Here is a 16161-nt window from a genome sequence, read left to right as displayed (position 1 = left end):
TACATTGGAGCTTGTCTTTCCCAATTATTCTAGTTAGAAATGTTAAGAATAACTTGGGGGGGGGGGGGGGCGGTGTGGTGGGGTGAATCAATTACTCAAGGTCCATAAGTACCATTTGAACAATTAAACATAAATGTTCATTATTTTGCTTATCCTGCAGTTGCCCAATCTCTACTATAATGATAAAATTATTGTCTTAAACATAACATGCTTTTCTTAATGAAAACATCATCAAATGTAAAAACATATAAAACATTTGCCACAATTTTGATACTAGGATTTTACGTGGAAACCTAATTTGGGACAAACCACTAGCAACATGTCACCACTTTTATCACTATTTTGAAGTGAGCTCTGTTAGGAGCCAACCATGTTAAATGTTTATAATACACATTGTTAAATGTGACTTGGTTAGAGGATTTTAGCACCTTGTTAGGAGTGGCCTTGTTAGAGGAATTTCATCATTTCATTTAGAATGTCACCTTGGTAAAGGATTTACATAGACTGTTAAGTCTTCCAAATGACTGTTAGGTCAACATCTGTTAAAAGGATTTCAATACAAATTGTTTACAATGATTGGAAAGAAAATAATAGGTTTTGATCTGTATGATTACAACTCACTTTGCAAGTTCAGATCACTATTCAGTTCATGTGTTGAGTCATTGATAAGCTCTCCATTATCATCTTTGTTCTTGATTATCTTGGCAACCCTTCAAGCAATCAGTCTTCCCCCCTTCAACAACACTTAAGACTTTTTCTCAGATTCACTTATCAATATCAACAACATTTGCGTAAACAATCTCCTTTAGCTTCACATTCACTCACACAATTGTGCATCTTTGATCAACCTTCTTCTATATTGGCCTCACAAATTAGCACATACACTAGCACTCACACTCACACACTTTCCATTTCTCTCTATATCTCTTTATATGGGTAATTATTGCTTTACCATTTTCCACGATCACTGTAAATCTTAGGGTTTATGGTAAGGTTCAACACGATTCATTTTATTTGTCTGTCTTCTTGATCTTCCTCTAGAAACTTCTCTAGAATATGTCTGTTAGGTTTTTACCTAATCCTCACCTTGAATTTAATGATCCAACTCATCAATCATATATTCAACATGATTTACATCTACCAAGAAATCAACTGAGTCGGCTGAGAATCACAATTTCCTCAAAATTAATTCTCGATATTGTTACTCGACAATCACTAAGTTCTAACAATTGTTCATCACTTAACACTCGGTCACTGTAAAACTTCTAGCTCAACATCGACTAACTTGCTCAGTCGATACTAATGCTCGGTCAACACTAGATTTGCTCGACACTTATTGTGGCTCGGTTGACAGTAGCATCACTCAACATTCTTTAACCATTTACTTAACTTTCTTGATATAAAAAATTACTTTGTCTCATTAAAGTCTATCTAATCAAATGTCCATTGTAGCTTCCTTTCCATAACTCAGCCTTTCCTCTAGGTGCTATTGTTATGAGCAATTTATGAAATCCTCTTCATTATTCAAATAGATATGACATTTAGATTAGGTAACAATATGTCTTACCAATAGATTTGACATCAATTACAAAACAAAAATTGTCCCAATTGTAAGTTTCCAATAGTTCTATGTAACTTTTGTGAAGAAGAGAACAAGAGAAAATTAATTAATTTTCACAAAAATGTCTTAAATAGATGTGGCTACTAAATATGTTAGTTAAAAAGGATATTTTAGATATATATGTTGCATACTAAATTTAGTATAAACCTCATATTCTAATTCTAAGAAACTTCTTTATTCCAAGTGTAACCCTTATTTTACTAACATTAATGACAAATCATGACTCTACATTGCTGTCCTTCATGATAGGCATATTTATTAAATACAATTCTTAAGCATTTTAGTAAAAATTGCATTAGTATTATTAAGAATTCAACAACATATAATATTCTCACATCATTATGGAGAAATATTTGTCATATAGTTGATTCTTATCTATTCTTTCACACTTTTTACATCATCTAAATAGTTATTTTGGGACTTATAATTCCCCTTTCATGAACAAGATATAATTAATTTTTTTTCACTTTTCAAGTCATGTTTAAAACCTACATCCTAATTTTTACCATAGGTCTACTCCAAATGCTCCAACACTACACCTAAATTGCATGCTTCCCTTAAACATGTCCCTTATCTTAGTGTAACACTTAACCACTTATTAACCCTAACCATAACATTAAGAGTGATATAAATGAAATTGTAAACCTTGTATCCTACCTCTATATGTGATTCAACTAAGCATTTAGTAAATTATATACCTAACCCTAATCCTATCTATAACTATAGTACTAACTAGCAATAATATAATATTTTTAATAAGGAGGGTGGAGGGGAGAGAGAAAGAGAGATTCTAGGGGGCATATTTAGAGATAAGAGAGGGATCTTATTATGTTTTTTTATAGAGTGATGCCTTTAGTTAAAAAGAGATATTAAAGATAACGATAGAGATAGGCATACAATGGTGAGATGTGTGTGTGTGTGTGTGTGTGTGTGTGTGTGTGAGAGTGAGAGAGAGAGAGAGAGAGAGAGAGAGAGAGAGAGAGAGAGAGAGAGAGAGAGAGAGAGAGTACACCATAAAAATAATAATTTTAGGTCTCACAATAACACTAATCATAGGTGTTGTAATAGCACTAACCCATATAAAAATTAACTTGATAATTACTGTAGCACTAACTCGAAATGTAATAATAGCACTAACGTTAACCATAATAGGAGCAACAACCCTCTAAATAACCTTAATTGTAATAATAAAACAAACCGTAGAAAACTTCTTAAATAGAACCTAGCAATCCCCCTAACAATAACATGCATTATACTTTAATCATAGGTGTCACAATAACACTAACCCATATTGATGCAGGAGCATCCTAGGTGCAAGGGCAATCTTGCATCACCCAAAAATATTTTATTTTCAGTCTTTTCTATTTTAATAAGGACTAGTAGACAGGGTGGTTACTATTTATGGGAACTTGCTATTTTTTAGTAAGTTTGTCATATGAGCTCGAAATGTTCTCATTTTCTACGAGAAGGTTCATTTTAGAGTTGTAAGCCTACTATAAAAATCTCATTGCTCAAGCATTAGTAATAGAGAAGTTATTATGGATTTTTGGTGGAAAAATTTGCAGAAAAATCTTCCGAATGAGGTCTGAAAACTTGACGAAAGGGTACTAGTGTAGTTTTGAGCCTATAGATTAGGAGTAGGCATTTCCAAAAAGTGGTTATGATAGCCAATTGGAGCAACAAGTCATGAGTTATGGCCTTCGGAAGTTGGGCTAAAGAAATTTCTAAAATAATTTGTCAAAGATGTATTCGGCCGACTCTGTGTATTGTTAATGTTTGTCAACCCTAGGTATTAAGTTTGAGCATCTAGAACCTTCCCGGGTGGCATAAAACTGCCTATTTAAGAAAGGCCCGAACATTGTCTAGGACAGCTCTGGGGATAGTTAGCAACTTGTATTGCAAATTAATGTACTGAAGGTGCCCATGTGGGTTAGCATATTGTATTTATGAATTCTGTAATTTCGCATTTGCGGTGCAAATAAGAAGTTCATATTTCGTCTTACATTTTCTGTTGTTTCTATGTTTCTGTTATGAGTTTATGGTATTAAGACGAGCACCTTGCGTCACATATAAAAAAACCCTAACACTAACCTTAAGTGTAACAACATCACTAATGTTAACCATAATAGGACATATAACTCTAACAATAACCTTAACTACAACATGAACCTTAAAAAACTTATTAAATGTAATGTAATAGTTCCCCAAATACTAACCTTAGGTGTACAAATGACACCAACACTAATCCACATTAAAAAAACCTAATAGTTACACTAACACTAACCTTAATTTTAATGGTAGCACTAAAATTAACCATAGGAGGAGCAATAACCTAACAATAACCTTAACCATAATAATATAACGAATCATTAAAAAACTTCTTAAATGTAACACTAACCTTAGCCCCAAGTCTACTCCTCAGTGTGATACTAATTATAATTCCAATAAATGTCCCATTGTAAGTGTTCCCCTAACCATAATTCTATATTTAACCCCAATTGAAAGAGTAATCCTGGTCCTAACTCAAATCCTATGTCTAACCCTTCACTTATCCTACGTCTCACCCTACTCCTTACCCTAACCCTACTCCTACTCCTAATTACATGTCTAATTCTAACCCTAACCATACTACTAAATGTAACCCTTTCCTCGATCATAATTCCTAAGCCTAACTGTATTGTTGAGTCTAAATCTTAATCATAAGCCTATATTAACCATAAGCATAACACTAATCCTCATTGTAAGCCTAACCCTCGCCCTAACCATATTTGTAATATTGACTCCAATTGTAACCCTATCTATAAGCCTAATTCTAACCGTAACCAAAGTTGTAACCCTAAATATAAGCCTACCTATCACCATAACAATTATTTTATTATAACCCTAACCATAACCCTAGCCCTAACCATATTCTTAATGCTAAGTCTAACAATAACACTCCTTTTTACCCTAAGCCAAAACCTAACCCTAAATATAAATCTTAGTATCATCATAACATTTATCTTATTGTATGCCTCACTCTAACCCTAATTCCAACCCTAACCCCAACCCTTTCACTAAATCTAAGTCTAATCATAACCCTAAACATATTCCTAATGCTAAGTCTAATTATAACCCTACTCGTAACCCTAACCATAAACATATAAATTAAAGATTACAAAATTTAAAATTAAATAAATGACTAATATCATATCAAATTGAAGAAAATTAATTATGTTTTAAAGTTATGCAAATAAAACACTACATATCAAATGTAATTTAAAAAATAAAAGAATAATTTGATACTAACATTAAAAATAAATAAATAGAAATAGTAATTGTACTCCAAACCAATTTAAAATTAAAAAAGTAGTCACCATAACCATTCAAATTTCTAAAAACAATGTTTTTCATGATGTGCTGCTAGTAGCTTATATACTTATATATATGTTTAGAGTTATCCTTTTGAAGCGCCTGTTTAGATTTGGATTTTATGAGTCAGTCTCTGAACATGTTTTATATAAGTATATATAGGTGAAGTAGGTTTTCAGATGGCATATGAATAGTTTCGCTCTAAAGTTTCGAAATAAATTTTCGAAGCCCGCGGATCTGACAAAAAAAATTACAGATTGAAAACAGATTCGTAACTGAATAATGGAGTCCACTGTAACAACGCCCGAAAATCTTGTTCCACAACCAAACGCGAGCTCCTCTTCGAATTCTGCTCCTTTTCACCCGCACCCATACCATCATTGTTTCCCACACAATTGTTGCCCTTTCTACCATTGGGTATACCCTTCATATGCACGCGGTCATGCCCATCCACGGTGCCCCAATTCTTTTAAACTATTTGTACCAGAGCACACTAAAACAAATGAATCTTTGACTGCCGAGAAGGTGCCCCATGTGTGTCCGTCCCATTCTAATGCTTCAGCAAGATCAATAGCTATGGATGATAAACATAATAGCTTAACATCAGCAGGCCAATATCCCTCTGTCCAACCTCCTTGTTTTTGTCGACCATTTCACGCCCATAGGACACCCGCATATCCTCACCATCATTTCTTTGTCTGCAGAGCACATAGGTGTTGTCAGCATCCCTGTTTGTCGCCAACAAGATCTTCTTTTCCTCCATTTCCTTTGTGTTTTATGCCTCAAACGGTCCCTTTCTTCCCCTCCATGCCACCTTTCTGCCCTGTAAAGTCTGGTCATAATGGATCTGATTTGAAGACTGCGCAAACATTTTCAGGAAGTGTTGCCGAGGAAACAGTATCTTCACATATGGACACCGTATATGACATTTGGAATGAAAAAGGGTGCGCTACAATTTCTCTTTTGTTTATCCCTTTTGCAATAGTAACACTGTACTTTTCAGTTCTATTTACTAATTTGTTGTTATGACTTGCTATACTGTTAAGTCCTATCTATTTTGTATGCATAAGTATAATTTGTTTCCTTCTCCTTTTTAGTCTAGCTGCTTTTGTCCTATGCCTCTGTTTGGAGGGTCATTTTATTTTTCTGATTTCATGTACAGTAGAATGGAAGATGCACATGAGATACAGGAGGAAGAGGATGAGCCCACGTTTGTTTTGACAGACGAGTGGATGGAGTTTTTTGCCAAATCCGAGGCTAGGAGACAGCAAAGTAATTGGTCTTTATCCTTGATCAATTCTACTGCTAATAATTGTTTATTCCATACCCATGAATGTTCAATGAGCTGCTTATATTCAAATCTTGCAGTGTCATTGTTTATAATCTCTCTAGTAGCTTTATAAATAAAAGAATATTTTGGTTTTCCTCCGAACTTTTCTTTAGTTCTTTCAGCTCTATCCTACCTGAGCTGTCTCTTGGAGGTTTGTCGGTTCGAAAAAAGAACAATGTAGTTGCTAATTTGAATATGTGTTGAATTTTACAGAAAGACACTTTTGTTAATTTTTGTATATATATATTATATTCAGAAAAAAAACAACAACAGAAGGAGGCAAAGAAAATGCGCAAAGCCGAGAGATTGGCATCAAAGAAGCATGACGATGAAGTCGAAATTGCAGACCCCTTCGTGCAAGCATCCAAAGAGGGGAACACATCTGCTATTAGTTAGATAGCAGATAATAGCGATGGTATATTGTGGCCAATGACATTAGCTTCATGTAAACGATCAAGTTCACAGAATATGGTTTAAGTTTTGGAAACATGTTCTCTGGAAGTAGCTCTTGGTATGTTCCTCTCTTTCTCTCTCTGTCCAGAGACCATGGCACCATCTGAATCTATTCTTTGTGCCTTGTATTTGTATATTGGTTTTGTTAAGTTTGTATCTTCCTTGTGTCAAGTACATTTCTTATCCAGCATAGTATTTAATGTCTTTCTTCACAAGAAAAGTGTACAATTACTAAATGGATATTCCATTCATAATTGAGTTCACGCACATGTTTTTATTGCTGTATGCTCTTTGTATATGCTTTCATTTCTTGAACCCCAACTGAAATTTCTTTAATATTCATAGTTCCACTATAGATGTAATACATATAAGATCATATTTTATAGAATTCTCAAAGCCTACAATGAGTTGGTGAAAAAGTGCAGGACACTCTAACAGTTGGATTTTGAGAGGAAACTTTTCAAGTCAAATGTTTTCCTAGGAGATCTGGCTTTTCTGGGAGTTACAAGGTTGACATGTTGCCCATTATTTGCAAACATGCTAACAAGGGCCATGGTTCTTCACTTGCCTTTTTTTTTGGAGATCTTCATTTAGTTTTTGATATAATTAAAAAAAAAAAATCTATGCAAACGATGATTTTATGTCCCTATTTAGGAGACTTAAATTATTCATTTGGTTAAACCCTAGATCTGCTTCCTCAGAAAGACTGTGATGCTGTTGTATGCATTCATCATTCCAAAGTTTTCTTTTAGCATTTTTTATTTGGTGAATACACCTTTTTGCATGCTTGCATGAATGAACAAGTTTACATTACAAAATAGCATGTTAATGTGAAATGCATGATAAAAGAGCAGAATGCATACAAAGTAAATTGTGTGATATGTAACATTGTATTCAGATTTTCATAGATACACCTTTTTGTGACTATAATGCACTTTACCTGTTCATGCTGCCTCATAAAAAGTGCCTTCAGAGATCACAAATCTTGGCAGCAGCCCTCCATTACGAGTGGTTCTCGGAGATGGTCCTGACCCCCTCTGACCCCAGTGGTTACCCTTCAGTTCTGGGTACATCTTGATTGCTGGGAGCTCTTAGTTGTCTGTCCTTGTTCTCCTCTGCTTTGGCCACCCTGGTGGTGTCTCTCAGTGTTCTATCTTTTGTCTCTTGGTTGCTTGCTCTTTCCCTGGGAACCTTTTGGTGTTCCTTTGGCTGGCTGTCTCTTAGTTGTAACTTTCAGTCCTTTAGACCCTTTTGTTGGTCTCTTGTTGGACATTATTAAATTATTGTATCTTGTCTAGTTAGTTTCTTTATATAAATTAGGAGTTTTGTCAACTTTGTCATTTATAACATACTTGAAATTTCCTGTTAGGATTGTTATGGCCTCAACACCAATGCAATGTATTATACAAACAACTATCTTGTATTTTAACCTAAAATTTCATGTGATAATGCTACTAAAACCAGTGGGGATTGGCCTTAGCCGAGGATTAACTACTGTCCAGACGCTAAAAAGTGGCTCTGCATGCCTGTAGAATACATTCCTGGAAAAAATACCATTACAGAGAAAAATAACATAATTGTCACCCCATTCAAGAACCAGGGACATGTGACCTCAAATTATTATTATTAATTGTAACTTGTCTTCAAAACCATCTCAGAAGTATGGTGATTACCAGCCTCCCATAAGTGAAACCACTTTCTTGGTCCTGTCATTAAATCACCATTGATCCACTTCTAGCTGTAGCTTATAGGAGGATATACAAGTTGTGTGGTACCATGCTTGCAGACATGCCTTCAGCTTAGATATGTGTTTCTCTGTGTTTGGATAGATACAAAATGGGCCATTTGTGATTTTTAAAAGGGTATGATCCTTCTAAACCACCATGCTTTAATGCCGATGTCAAAGTAGATCACACTATTATGCTAAGGGGATACGAGCCAGAAAATACGTTGTGTATTTCACTTGGGGTGTGATAAAAAGATTAGTGAAAAGATATCCCTAAGGGTGATAATTAAATAGAAGCTTGACTGTGTGTCTTCTACCTGTTCCTCTTAGTTATCCATACAACTTGTTGCCTATAATGAAATGTCTTACGCCAAGTTTGAAATTATTTTTGGTGTGCTACTGTGCAGTAGCAGCTTTAGAGAAAAAACATGCAAGGTAAAGGACAGCTTGTGCTTCCTGTCATTTTGCTCCAAGATGTCATTGATCTGTTGCACAATGGAGGTGTGCACATTCAGTTCCTATGGCACCATGGTGATATTTGCATGGTAAAATAACCCACATTAGGAGGGGTTGTGAGACAATTTAATGCATTTTATGCTACACCTAGGGGTGACCTCAAGGCATGAAACATACCATTACACTTTAGAGATCGGTCTCCAAAACTTGAGGACCAGTAGAGATTCTACCTCTCCCTCAACCCTTTCATCTTGTTCTCTCAACCTTTGCATCTAATTTGCTTTTGTTTGAAGGTTTGTTATAATGTAGCATTTGGGTTTTGAGGAGAAAATATTGCATGGTAAAGAGCAGTGTGGCATTTTTCTGGTTCAACATGTCATTGTTCTCTATGATAGCAATATATTTATGAAATGATACCTTGTGTTGCATCAAGTAGGTTTCCATATTGAAACTTTAATCCAGCACAGTGATAAACTTGGGTCAAATAACGCATAATATGATGCAAACAGGATTCGAGTCCACAAAATGCAACCACACTGTTAAGCTTGGGTCAAATAGCACATAATATAATGCAAACAGGATTTGACTCCACAAAATGCATTCTGTATTGCATGGTCCTGAGCCTTGGACTAATGAAAAAGTGTGTTAAGGCATATGACACACTCCACTTTAGAAAGTTGGTCCCCAATTCAAGAATTAAGTAGAAACTTGACCATCTGTCTTCTTCTTCCTTCTTGGTTTTTGTAATAACCCCAATAGGTTATAACTTCTTCAATCACAAAAAATCCTTATACTTCAGTTGTTTGACATTTCGTCAAACACTTTGCAAGCAAGGGTCATCTGACTGATATAACTTTTCAGATTGCTGCAGTGATTCTTGTTTGGATTTGCCTCAAAGAGAATGCTTACAAAAAGACTCTAGATTGTCTAAACAATGACCTAATATGAATGTGCAACTAATTTTGGCAATATTCAATACATATATGTGACTTAAACTACTTGCAAAATGCAGCTACAGCAATTAGTAATTATGACAAATACTTTGGATGCAACCTAGGATGGCATTAATGCACTTACAACCAAGTGGCATTAATATAAACACTTAGTATGCAAAATTATAACATTATTTATGCCAAAAAGAGAACTTATAGCCAATTGATATTTTGCCAAACAATTGGAATGGAAACTAATAAGCTGATCATCAACTCTAGAGTTGCAATATAGATAGTCTAAAAATTACAACGCTCTTTTAATTGCAAAATCCTAGCCTTCCTTTGATACCAATAATGCCAATTGGCAAACAAAGACAAGTACAATGTAAAATAATGAAGTGCTGAAGCTATATTTTGTACTCAGCTGAAAACTTACATTTCTCAGAAAATATGCCAAATGAGAAGTGAAGAACCTGATTGTGGATGACTGTAATATTTTCCTTCAATGTTGCCCCTTTTGCTTTGCTTTTTTCCGATTTGCTTTTACCACTTGCTTTTTCCAGATTTGTTTTTTCGTTTTTGCTTTTTCGAACTGCTTTTTTGGATTGCTTTTTTCGGAGCTGCTTTTTCGGCCTTTTTTTCGAACTGCTTTTTCGGCCTGCTTTTTCGAACTGCTTTTTCGGCCTGCTTTTTCGAATTGCTTTTTCGGCCTGCTTTTTTTGAGCTGCTTTTTCAGCCTGCTCTTTGTACTCAAATATTTTTTCTCAATGTAGCACAAATAGAAGACTGAAGTATCTTCCTCCCAGCGGCAATAATTCAAGTGATATTTCACACCCTCAAAATTGCGTACCAATTGAGAGTTTTCGTTCTCAATGGCCAGTTGTGACTATTGCAGAAACCTTAGGCTCCACAATGCACATCAACAAACATCAACATCAACAACAACAAATCTGGATGATTAGAATGAAGCCCGGGGTGCCTATTTATTCTTTTTCCTCCACTTTCTCCAGAAGCTTCTAGAACATTATTTTGTTTTATCTATTAAGTGACCTTATAAAATATTTAATAATTCAAGTCACTTTATTAAATTAATTAAATATAAAGTTACCTTTTAATATTTATTTATTTGATAACTTCATAAATAATTAACTTAATACCACTTATTTATTTAATTAAAATAATTAATTAGTCATCCTCATAAAATATTCATTATTTTGGACAACCTAATTAATTAAATTAATTAAATCAAATTGCCTCCAAAATGGGGACATGACAATCCGCCCTTCTTGAAATTGCTTGTCCCCAAGCTATGGCTGAACAATAAACCAATCAATCCGCCTGGATCCCAAATGTAGTCATGTACTATACTGCTATCAATCAACACAGGCTCCTGTAATATCCTCTGCAATATAACCAAGAGGAATCCATAATCAAACTGACAATTACAGCTCAACCAAACTCCAAAATCACAACTGCCAACACAATAAATACCATCAACGCATCCCACTGGCCTATACGGAATGTACAATCCAACTCTACAACAATGGTGAACGCTCCCGAATGAAACTGTACCGAGTATGGAGAATCCACACACTAAACAACTCCTGCAGTCAACACAACTCTGCAGATCACCGGCCTCTGTCTCATAGCCATAACTCCCATGCACATGAACAAGTGATACAACCCACTGTGATTGATCACCAGCTAAGTCAGGAGATGTCATAGCCAAAGGAGTAGAATCAATAACAACAACTGCTGAAGCATCACTCCCAAACTCCTGCTCTAAGTCGTGTATTATCAAGCTGTCAACCGCAAAACCTATCGCCATGTCATGCTCATCACAACTCTCATCCCGAGGCGTCAAACCGTCCCATAACTGATGACAAGCACTAGGAACCAAAGTACATCTCTGTATCATCATCTCATCAACATGGTCATCAAATGTAAATTGATGAGCATACCTCACAGTGTAATGCCAATAGAATGTGCCAATCTTAGTCAGTGGCTCAGATTGCAATCCAGATGAAACTAACTGCAATCGATCATTAACCAAGTTGGAACTGACTACTACCTCCGAAGACATCGCCAAGGGAGTAGTATTACTAGCAAGAACCATGCCATCTGTCGGCTCACCAACATCACACATGATCTTTGATACAACATCTCTAGTCTCCGTGCTATCAGTACTAGAGGCCACCACCATGTAAGGCATACAACAATCTGCTGCAGCACCCATCTCAACTGAACCTGACTCTAGTGGGAACGAACCTGATATGCCAATGTTAGTATCAAGGATGGATGCATCCCCATCTCCACTGTCTCTGATAATTTCGACCATGGACATCCTCGGATCACCAGACACCACAGCTTGTGATTGTACAGAATCTGGTAAAGACTGCAATCGCTCTAACTCCATGGTCACCTTAGCCAAATGAAGCTGTGACTCCTCGAAAGCCAACTGTGTACTTTCAAGAATCTCAGAAGTCACCTCGAGCTGTTGAGTAAGCTCACTCACCTCATCTTCCTTGGCCAATAATGCATCGTATGCTGTACTTCCCCACTCCATAAGATAATCTCTGTCGGCTACCAGCTGCATATAATTCTGTCTCAGAATCCGAATAGCCTCCCATAAAGAGTGGATCTCTGTCAAGGAAAAATAACTGCCTCCCTGCTCATCACTAGTAGGAGAACCCCATCCATAAACTGCTAACAACTGACAAGCAACATCGAAATGCTGGCAAGAGATAGCAATGTCTTGCTCGCTAACTCTCAACTGACTAGACACATGATGGCATTGGCTAGACTGTCTCCTACAAACTTCCTCTGACACAATGTCTAAGGGAGTATCCTCAAAGTTACTGGTCTCTAGAGTATTACCAACCATATCCTGCGAATCAACTCCAAAGCTCATATCAACATACGGAGTATCAAAAACTGGAGCACTGCTGTCCAACTCCTCTGTACCAAAAGAAACTGCCAAGGAAGCTAAATCTTCAAAACTGTCCACTGCATCCTCCTGGATGTCATCAATGCCAATATGATCCTGGGACTCATCTGTACACATTGCCAAATATGAAAGATCATCAACACATTCTAGCAAAAATGGTCGACTGGATATATGAACCAAGCCCAACACCGGTGTATAAAAACTAATACCAACATTGGACAAGCTGTTGGCACAAGAAAAGACAACACCATGCAATCTGCTAATCAAATCTATGATAGCACCCAAACAATCACTGCTACCAAAAAGTGTCAAAGATCTCCAGTCAACTGAATCCCAAATGACAATGAAACAATCTCGAGTCCATATCCGTAAACTAGAATCAGCTGGTAACTCAAGCAAACTCCTCACCTGAGTAATATGACCAATACCAACTAACTCCACATACCTGTCTGACATTGTCCCTGTATCCTGGATGTGAATGCAAGATGAACTCGCAACATTATCAGCAACCACATATGATCCGCCTGTCGCAGAAAGCTGAGTATCAGGAGTGCAAGATGAGACTAAACTCAACTTCATGCCATGCTTATTCCCATGTCTCTCCCAATCCTGTAATGCCAATGGAGTATTTACCAAAGAAGCTTGAGTGTCCTCAAGCTCGCGAGAAAGCCTGTCAACTTCCTCCTCCTTCCTCCTCAAGGCAACTGAATAGTCTCCGACAAGGCTAAGAAGATGTTCACGATCTGATAGAAGATGTAAATAACTCAACTTCATCGTTCCCATTCCTTCCCTAATCACCTGTAAGTCAACACAAGAAGACTTTGCCTGAACTCCCTTATGTCTACCTTGTAACTGAATCATCTGGATGTGATCCTCTATCATATCTCTCATTCTGTCATGATGAGATAATGAAGTCACAATACTATCTTCGCTCACCTTCAGCTAGCTGAACAAATCATGTGAAGTACTACCAGTCTCAACCTCATATGACGAAGCATCTACCTGTGCCTGGTACTCTCTTTCAGCAGAGTCATGAATGCTCAATGTCTGCTCATCTCTACCAAGTATTTCACCATCATGCACAACAACATCCTCATAATCATCATCTGAACCCACTACGTTGTAGTCACTGCCTGTTGGAACTAAACCATCCCGAGTACCTGTGACATCACCCTCTAACGACCTGTATACAATTGTCTCAACTTGAGTATCAAGTTGAACGTTACTATCAATCTGTGTAATATCCATTCCCACTACCCTCTGAAGTATTGTGTGCCCAACATCTTCCTCCAAGCTAGTCTGATTTTTGTCCTCCCTCGATTCGGCTATATGCTGGTCACCAACTGCTGCAAACTCCTTGTAGAGGTTTCTAGATACCTCACTTGTAGAGACCTCTTGTTCCTCTTTCTCTTTGTTCTGTGATGTAGTCCTTTTAAACATGGAAACCATCAATTCATTCATCCTTTTCTGACTTTCATCCAACCTTTTCAAATTTTGTTTAAGCGTCTTCATATCTTTGTCCCACTGCTTCTGAGTACTTGAAGTAAACATGATTAACTAACTGATTCAATGTCTAATCTACCCAACAGGATGGCAGGTCAATAGCTCTGATACCACTGTAATAACCCCAATAGGTTATAACTTCTTCAATCACAAAAAATCCTTATACTTCAGTTGTTTGACATTTCGTCAAACACTTTGCAAGCAAGGGTCATCTGACTGATATAACTTTTTAGATTGCTGCAGTGATTCTTGTTTGGATTTGCCTCAAAGAGAATGCTTACAAAAAGACTCCAGATTGTCTAAACAATGACCTAACATGAATGTGCAACTAATTTTGGCAATATTCAATACATATATGTGACTTAAACTACTTGCAAAATGCAGCTACAGCAATTAGTAATTATGACAAATACTTTGGATGCAACCTAGGATGGCATTAATGCACTTACAACCAAGTGGCATTAATATAAACACTTAGTATGCAAAATTATAACATTATTTATGCCAAAAAGAGAACTTACAGCCAATTGATATTTTGTCAAACAATTGGAATGCAAACTAATAAGCTGATCATCAACTCTAGAGTTGCAATATAGATAGTGTAAAAATTACAACGCTTTTTCAATTGCAAAATCCTAGCCTTCCTTTGATACCAATAATGCCAATTGGCAAACAAAGACAAGTACAATGTAAAATAATGAAGTGCTGAAGCTATATTTTGTACTCAGCTGAAAACTTACATTTCTCAGAAAATATGCCAAATGAGAAGTGAAGAACTTGATTGTGGATGGCTGTAATATTTTCCTTCAATGCTGCCCCTTTTGCTTTGCTTTTTTCCGATCTGCTTTTACCACTTGCTTTTTCCCGATTTGTTTTTTCGTTTTTGCTTTTTCGAAATGCTTTTTCGGATTGCTTTTTTCGGAGCTGCTTTTTGGGCCTTTTTTTTCGAACTGCTTTTTCGGCCTGCTTTTTTCGAACTGCTTTTTCGGCTTGCTTTTTTCGAATTGCTTTTTCGAGCTGCTTTTTCGGCTTGCTTTTTTCGAGCTGCTTTTTCGGCCTACTTTTTGTACTCAAATATTTTTTTTCAATGTAGCACAAATAGAAGACTGAAGTATCTTCCTCCCAGCTGCAATAATTCAAGTGATATTTCACACCCTCAAAATTGCGTACCAATTGAGAGTTTTCGTTCTCAATGGCCAGTTGTGACTATTGCAGAAACCTTAGGCTCCACAATGCACATCAACAAACATCAACATCAACAACAACAAATCTGGATGATTAGAATGAAGCCGGGGTGCCTATTTATTCTTTTTCCTCCACTTTCTCCAGAAGCTTCTAGAACATTATTTTGTTTTATCTATTAAGTGACTTTATAAAATATTTTATAATTCAAGTCACTTTATTAAATTAATTAAATATAAAGTTACCTTTTAATATTTATTTATTTGATAACTTTATAAATAATTAACTTAATACCACTTATTTATTTAATTAAAATAATTAATTAGTCATCCTTATAAAATATTCATTATTTTGGACAACCTAATTAATTAAATTAATTAAATCAAATTGCCTCCAAAATGGGGACATGACAGTTTTACGCATGCCACTTTTTTCTTATTGTGAAATACCCTGTGTCTAATTTGCATTTGTTCTTAGGTATGTTATGATGCAAGATTTTAGCTACAAGGAGAAAAATATGTAAGGTAAAAATCATTTTTGTCAAGATGTCATCAGCTTCAAAAAACAAGATGACAATCTAAAGCTACTTTGTGCTGCTTAAAGGTGTGCAAATATAAACCCTAAAATACCATGATGCTGTGCTGGATGCTTTGCATGTTC

At 36.1% G+C, this 16161-nt stretch overlaps 1 protein-coding gene across 7 annotated transcripts in view; it reads left to right on the top strand.

Moving 5' to 3' along the window:
- Positions 1-5017: 5017 nt before the first annotated feature.
- The window catches only part of LOC149533395 (uncharacterized), a 58946-nt gene continuing 47802 nt past the window's right edge, over positions 5018-16161 (top strand). For 4 of the 7 annotated variants that reach the window (XR_016357297.1, XR_016357295.1, XR_016357294.1 and 1 more), the window contains exons 1-3: positions 5072-5916; positions 6135-6244; positions 6559-6813. Coding sequence is in view for 2 of the 7 variants with exons in the window: in XM_089805455.1 (XP_089661581.1) it covers positions 5255-5916; positions 6135-6244; positions 6559-6698 (912 nt within the window). In the remaining 5 variants the exon portion in view is untranslated. Of the gene's footprint in view, positions 5917-6134; positions 6245-6558; positions 7041-16161 lie in introns of those variants that run through there. The other 3 variants (XM_089805456.1, XM_089805455.1, XR_016357298.1) reach the window with 3 other exon arrangements.

The sequence above is a fragment of the Cupressus sempervirens genome, chromosome 10 (assembly GCF_028749045.1).
Source record: "Cupressus sempervirens isolate cs-2001-9-10 chromosome 10, ASM2874904v1, whole genome shotgun sequence".
NCBI classification, from domain to species: domain Eukaryota; kingdom Viridiplantae; phylum Streptophyta; class Pinopsida; order Cupressales; family Cupressaceae; genus Cupressus; species Cupressus sempervirens.
Note: the sequence above shows the minus strand (reverse complement) of the source record. Positions and strands in the feature narration are given on the sequence as shown.